The sequence below is a fragment of the Penicillium arizonense genome (assembly GCF_001773325.1).
Source record: "Penicillium arizonense strain CBS 141311 chromosome Unknown PENARI_contig100, whole genome shotgun sequence".
Taxonomy (NCBI): Eukaryota; Fungi; Ascomycota; class Eurotiomycetes; order Eurotiales; family Aspergillaceae; genus Penicillium; species Penicillium arizonense.
The window spans coordinates 6,542-14,395 of record NW_019173377.1 but is presented as its reverse complement, the minus strand read 5'-3'; the positions used below and the strand labels follow the sequence as shown (position 1 = coordinate 14,395).

The 7,854-nt window shown below is 45.3% G+C and overlaps 1 protein-coding gene across 1 annotated transcript; it reads right to left on the bottom strand.

Annotated features, from left to right (window-relative positions):
* Positions 1–4,288: 4,288 nt before the first annotated feature.
* On the bottom strand, positions 4,289–5,242 carry PENARI_c100G04175 (uncharacterized protein; the record flags this gene model as incomplete). The annotated part of the gene is made up of 1 exon (XM_022637831.1): positions 4,289–5,242. The coding sequence occupies one exon, from the start codon at positions 5,240–5,242 to the stop codon at positions 4,289–4,291; it is 954 nt and encodes a 317-aa protein (XP_022482311.1).
* Between the last annotated feature and the right edge of the window lie 2,612 nt (positions 5,243–7,854).

Below are 7,854 nucleotides of genomic sequence, written 5' to 3'. Positions count from 1 at the left end.
GGCGGAGATTTGATATTGGTCAATATGCTGATGATGATAATATGGTGGTTTATTGTGTCAGAAACAATGGATCAAATGGAAAGTGACTGAAAGATGAGGAGAGGAAAGAGGATATTTATAAGGAATGAAAAGAAGGAGACAGAGAGACAAGTCAGGTTTGCGCAGCCCGATAAGATGACTGGGAATGGTATTGGGCTTGAACTGTGCTCAGCCTCACTTTCCTGTTGGCTAAAACCAAATCCAAGTCATAGGGTATATATACATGCACGTTGTCTGCCCATAACGGCCTGCAGATACATGCATTTGTACCCAAATATCCAGCTCGTGGCAGATTGTTATTGGCTATGAGATATGTGCCATGTCTCGTTCCTATCGTAAGCATGCAGTCCTGAACCCGGGAAAGAAGTCAGGACAACGCATCATCCACGCGATCCTCCAGGTGACCGCAGAGGTTCAAGCAAATGGAAACGCACTTCGTCTCCAATGGGTACCTGGACACTGCGACAACCCAGGAAACGACGTAGCAGAACGGCTGGCCAAGGACGCGACAGGCCCGGGCAAAACACACCCCTTTCGCCCTTCGCTGGCAAGGAAGAGGGCGCTTATCCCACAACATCCTCTCTCAGTGGGAGCGGGAATGGAAAGCATCTACGAAAGGCGGTCACCTACGAAAAATCGATAGCACTCTGCCGGCGGCCTACACTAAAAAGCTATACGGAAAGCTGCCCAGGAACCGGGCGTACTTGCTGTCGCAGCTACGCACGGGCCATAATTGGTTATCCCCATACCGCAGAACCGTTGGCTTCTGTGACGACGATCGGTGCATGCGGCGCACAAGAAACAGTCACTTACGTCCTAGTAGACTGCTCAAGATTAAATCAATTCCGAAGGGAGCCAAGGAAAAAATTTGGGGACGCGTTCAACAGCGTGTTGAGTCTGTTGGCCGGTTCCAAAGAAGGTGAGAGAGCTAAATCAGACAGCATGTCGCGGGCTAGGACGGTCGAATCCGTGCTAGACTTCGCCGAGGCGTCGCAACAATTTCAAAGACGCGCTCCATGAGGGCAGCCTAACAACGGGAGCTGCAATTGGGGCACGATAGGCCTTGACGAGGCTCTTAAGTTCGTTTTCAGGAAGTTTGACATGTTGCATGTACATACTCGGATATATATAACTACTGTAGCCTGCATATTGCTCTGCGAGTTGGAAGATAACTTAAAGCATGTGGGTAAATGGTACATTAGGAAATCCGGCTAATATGCGATGTTGTGTTGTTTCCGCAACACAATCTCCTCGTCTAGATTATGGTTACATGATCTGTCAGCTTCAACGATACGATAGGGGTCCAAATATTACATTGATTTGGGATATTGTCACTATGTTTAGAATCAGAAAATAAGTGTATTTTCTACAATCCGCATTCCCCGCCATAAATTGATCTAAAGATCAATATCGCTAGCTGGCCGAGCAATATTCAATCGCCAGTGGTGCCGATTAACAGGGTCCTTTTGATATAGATTGACTTCGAAAAACTTGTTGTGCATTGTACACTTGAAGTTTTTATACCTATATTCAATAAGTTTGCTGCAATTTCCAATGGAATCGGATATTTAGAGATCATACGAATTGAGCTTCTGGAAATTCCCCGCGATTAAATCTTGTTCGGTAACCTCCACGAAGTCAATCCGACCGCCACTTGCTTCGGTGTGAGGGATGAAATATCTTTTGGCTTCGATAGCACCAAAGTTGACTTGTCGAACAAACTGAATCGCGTAAGGTGGCAAAATATTAGGATTCTGGAAGAACGAAGCTGAAACGGCAGAGGGGGATGATTCAGATCCTTTGGCCCAAGTTCAGATCCTTTGGCCCAAGCAATAAAAGGCTCAAATTTGGCCTCGTGCGTTAGATAGGCTGGTCGATAAGGAGATGGAGAAGGGCAACAAAAAATGGAAGACATTGTTAGAGAGTGGTTCCTTGGTCGTTATATTGGTTTTTGAATGATCACTGAAACTTTCTACTCTAGGGAAACGATCGTCTTTATATGCCTTTCAAGTCGGTTTTATGGACGTCAATACCAAGGCGCCTTTAGCTCAGGGAGCTTGATTTTGGAGGAAATTGTAGCAACTTAGTTATTGAATGACGACCATATGCATACTCTAATCCGGTAATTTGTCAACAGATATTGTATTCCGCGGGTGGATCGTTCAATCACAGTTCTTCATTTTGAGGCCCCCTTCTGATCGTCTCTCTTGATGCCCAAATTCATATCTCCTCCAACTCAAGATTCTGGGGTCGATAGTGGAATTGTAGCTCGATAGCCCGGCAGGCTTGCGACATGGCTGACCCTCGCTAATCAGAACACCGCATTTTGAGGCCCTCCTCGCACGGTCCCTCTGCTGACTGAGAGCATCTCGGGTAGTTACTAGGTACATACTTAAGACTAGTCGATTAAGTCTAGCGTGCCATTCAAAATGCTTAAAGGGATGGTGATTCCTATCCTGACTATTTTTGCTCTCTCTTTCTCAGGGGCAACGGGCCTGTCATCTTCGCTCTTTACTCCACCCGCTGCCACTGCCACTCGTTTTCCGCGCCTCTGAGTCTGCCTTTCGATTCTCTCCTTCGTTCGTTCATTGAAAAGAATATTATTCTCTGTGTTGCTTTAACTGAGAGGCTGATTCCAATCCATCCTCTCTATTTTCTCCAATTTGTGGTCAGTCTGGGTACCGGAGTTATAAAGTGAAGCCACTTGTTCCACCTTTTCCCGCGGCGAACACACATACCAGAACCCCCACCAAAAGTCACTGACCGGCAGTCCAATTTTCTTGAAAAACAACAACAACAACTTCTAGATTCTGGACTTGTCGATCCAGCGTGGCTACACGTGTCGGACATCTCTGGTCCCCGTGCATTTCCCGTTTCCACATTCCAACCCCGGTATCCTAGTACTACAACCCATGATAGAGAGCAACATCAGCAGCAAGTCACCTTACAAGAACCAGAAGAATATTCTCAAGATGAGCAATTAGAAACAGAAGATCTTGTTTTCGACGTGGATTTTACCTCATCAAAAAATGAGCAGCATTCCTCATCTTCTGCGGCAGCCAACGTCTCTTTACTTCAGTGTAAACACTGCCAGAAGGAATACCGACATCTTGGACAGCTAAAGTATGTTTTATTATCTTGCAAATCCTTAATCATGCTCTTAACGCTACTCTGTTTTCCAAAAGCAAACACATGAAAACACATACACGTCCCTTCAAATGTCTCATGAATGCATGCACCATGGGTTTTGCAACCCCAAGAGACCTCACGCGACACGAGCAATCAGTCCGTAAGTTCATTGGTCGCAGCATGGCCTATTGTCCTCATCCCGGTTGCACATATTTTGCAAACGGAAGGGGAGATAATCTCAAGCGTCATATTAAGAAAAAGCATCAACTAGAGACTGAGTTTTGGTACTTGGGTCAGTCCAGACATTGATTTCTATGTGTATATAGCGTTCAGATCAGTTTTTTTTCTTGATACAGGAAATTCTAGCTCGAACGTCATCTTCGTGAAGTCAGCCTGTAACCATTTTGCTTTCTTCTATTATATTACAACTGATAGAGCCGAGCGGATCTGACTCGTTTGTCTAAAATATCTCCCTAAGCAAGGAGGTGCTCAAAACCCGATAAATATCAATACAAAGAAATGCTCGGCCGACCCTGATTTCACCGGCCGCCCCTCTCGCCTTGCTGGTATTAGATTGAATTGCGACGCAGGGTTCCCCATGGAAATTCTCAATATGTGGAAGCAGTACAGCCTTTCTCGAAATCGGCTTGATCAATACACATTCGACAATTGTTGCCTAGCCCCACCGCCGAGTTTTTCGCGCAACTCAATCCTCAGGGCGTGGAGCAATCGATTGAGGTTCACCATAACATACAGCTCTTACTGTACAGTAATTATGAAGGTTTATTTTTGGGAGGTAAGCAGACACCCATAAAGCGGGTTGGTACCTAGGACATAAGCCGAATCGAGCCATAGGGGTGAGTAGAATTGGTGTGACCGCCCATATTCTTTGATTGATATCCCGGCCATAATGCCAAGTTGCGCTAAGCTATTTGGGACTTTGTCCTCTCAAACAAAGTCGTATTTGGTTTATATAAATTACAGTGCATTTTTGGAGAATGCATTCGATCTCAAATTCAGTACTGTATAACCAATCGGATGTCATAATGGTGGGAAGGGGATGAGGATCAATAGTGGGGCGCTGTCTCCTATTGTGATTGAACTTAGCCTGTTCTATATCCTAGTCAGAATAGTAGTAATCGTAGTCACAGTCATTGATAATGTCCCTGCAGCTGGTCGGACCGTCATCCTCCCAGCCATAGTCATCATCATAGTCTTCAGGCCCATAGAAATCATCATCCTCGCAATGCAATGCATTATCCAGAATATCGTCATTCCATCGATTAATCCCTTCTTCAAAAGATTCTCGATTCCAAGGCCCGCGGGCGTTGGATTTCGATGTTCCGTCAAATTCCGGACTTCGTGAAAGCTTGATCCGCTCTTTGGTTTCTTCCAATACATTAAGCTTCCAAAATTCCTCTCCAGGTCGATTTAGCTTAGCACCGTAAATATTGAAAAGATCAGGCAACAAAGTAACATCTCCAACGCAGTATTTTGCAATCGCCGGTCGAATGGGTCGCTCATTGAATATATCGTATCGCCCGCCGAAAGCAGGATCGAAGAGTCGTCGAGTATTGCCTTTGGTAAGCCCCCATGCCTTTTTCTCCGTTGCAGAAATCGTACTGTCTTTCTCCACACATTTGTCTAGGCCGGCGAGGAAATCTTTCGGGCCCTTTCTCGTCCCGAGTTCCATTAGTTGGACATCCCTGATACCGTCAAGGGAGATTCCATAGAGACTGAACAACGCGTCTGAATCATGCCGAACATCAAATAGCACTTTCAAAATGACCGGAGATTCGAGTATGAATTTGAGAGATTTTTTGTCGCTATTGACCGTAGAAAATGCTTCATTTTCCAGTCTGTATATATCGATGAGATAGACAGTCTTTCTGGAGGGCACATAGAGCGACATGATAGAGATTGAACCATGTCGGCCAAGCTGTATCCCTTCAAGGTCGATGAAAAGTGATGGAACATCGGTTCGAAGCCCAATGACCGCCGCGTCTATGACCGATTGGAGGAGAGACACGGAGTCTACAACAATGGTTTCGATTCCAGCTGATTCGATGGACATGGTGGATGGCACGCCGAGGAGCCTGAATTTGTGTTACGGAAAAGTCTGGGGGTATGGTAGCGCAGAAGGAGGGTAAGTGAATGTTCAGGTGGGTGGTCACGCCTCATCTTCTTCCACCCTAAAATCCCGTGCTCAGATCCCTCGCCTCACGCATCCTCCCAACCAGACCAAGGGTTCTTATTGGCCGGTCACTTGCATTGTTCGCCTCGCTGGTCGGTCGTTTAAGTATGATCACTCTCACTCACCAAATAGCGCCCCGACTTGGTCCACATCATCACATCTCGAGATTGACCTTGCGTAAATCTATACCCAAAGGCTTCCCTCTGCCACCTTTAGCTTTTCCGCTTACCTGTGGTTTGTACGCACTTAAATCCTCCCAAGAGTGACTCCGAACGCGGGTTCAGCTTTTTACGTGGCTGCAAGAAATGAGCCAGCTGCATATCCCTTTAGTTCAGCGATGACTTCATGACGAGCCAGCCAATGAATGCAGACCAGTGTGCACGGTCAACTTTTCGCCTGCTACCCAAGCAGCTCATTCCATCATCAAGACGTATTCCAAAATACTATAAGCTGCGCATTAACCCCTTTAAGTAAACTAGTTCTTGTTAGAGCATGCGAGAGCTCCTAATCAGATATGTTACAGTATCCCTCTCCCCGGGCAAGTCTGGGATCTTAGAATCCAAGGGCGCTTTTTTTTTTTTTTTTACGACATCGCTTCCTTATCGGCATGATGGAAACGGCATGGAATAGGTCATGGAGTATTAGTTCAAATCTTGGAATACTGGGGACTTCGGGGACGAAAAAGAGCGATGAATTGGAGGAGCGATTATATGCAACCGTGGCGAATTCTCGTTTGTCCCAAATCTGGATCTATGCCTTGGAGGCCATTATCTGCGCATAAGGTATCGAGCATGAGTAATGTACATGTACCAAACGTTCTTTTGCTTTATAGCCTGACTCAAGCTGCCTGGGTATTGATAGCTGTTGTAGTTCAGAGGAATTCTTGATTATACCATTACTTCTGAGGGAGTACAAGAGATTATATACAACGCGAAGTCCAAGTTGATTTGGAAATCAACTTGGTTCTTCGTATACATCGTGGAGGAATTATTTCCGATGATGCGGCTTAGTTCCTGATCTGCACCAGCCTTATATCACAATAAGAGCAATACATGAATTTCTATTTTCCCGGCGCCACTCCTGATTTGGACTAGTAAGCCTTGGCATTGGGTTCGAGGAACAATCGAAGAGTGAAGGTGGTCGCACCAGTTTTGGGACGTAATATGACAAACAATAAGACAAACTTCAATCCGTGACGGACAGTTGACTACGAGAGAAAGAGAAGCTCGGGGTGAAGATTAACCGAGGTAGTAGGGTAACTTGAGGGAGAGTGATGAATTGAGGGCGAGTGATGAATTGAGGGAGAGTGATGAATTGAGAGAGCCGAATTTGTAGTGAAGGGATCCTCAGGTCTTTCGGGCCAGATCTTTTGGTGTTGGGCAGAGATATTTGAAATGTCAGCGAGCAGTACAGTACCCGCGGAAGCCGCTCCGTTGAGCAGTTGGGTTGACAAACGCGCGTATCCCACGATAGGCTATGAAGTATTCGCGCTTTTGGCAACAGCCACCATCATCAATATGAAGCATTCAAGAGTATGGGCCTTCTCTCAGGTTGATTAGTTATGTTGACTTTGAGGTAATTTGGAGAATCGAGGCAGGCTGGCCCGAGCTTTTTGCGACACCAAGGACGTCAACGTGGAAATCCTCCTTCACCATATCTTCTCTCTTGAAAGGTCTTGCTATTTTTAATGTCGAGTTATCGCATATCTTATCACCTCAAGTCCCATCAGAAGCCTCATGGAAGTGGGGGAGGGGTGTGGGGGGTTGACTGAGAATCTGATCTATAGAAGAACCCTTTATCCGGAGAGAACTATCTTGGCAGCGGGGCTGACGAATGACTATGATCGGTTGATTGGCCAGACTCAAATTGAGAATCGTTCTCAGATAACTTAACGTATTTCACATGCGAGCTGGACATCCCAAAACACCATAGTAAATGCGAAATATTTTACACTGATATCTCAACAACCACGGTTTTGTTTTATTTTATTATTTGCCAATAGCTGTTGATAAGGCTTTTTATCACCATATATTAATTTTGAAGAGATCTAAAACCTACAATGCTGCGGTATCGAAAATTACGTTGCCAGGGGCTAGAAATATATATATCCCAATCATTAAGTGATAGAAATTCATTAAACTTTTCTTAGAGACTAGATACCACCTAAAAAGTATTCGTTTATAAGGATAAGTCCCTATAACCTATGATTGTTGTGATACTATGTTGTAATTTATCGCATTTACTATGGTGTTTTGGGGTGTCCAGCTCGCTTGGGTGTCCAGCTCGCATGTGAAATACGTTACAAACATTTCTAACTTACATCGCTTTTTCACTCCTAAATCTGACATGGATTATGCACATGGCTTGGTCGAGCGGCAAATTGAGGAAATGATAATTTACCCAGCAACGAATGCGGCCCTGGCTCTTAAGCGCATCTAATTGGAATTGCGAGGTATTCTTTGCTCTGCATCTCGACTAGCTTTTAGAACTTC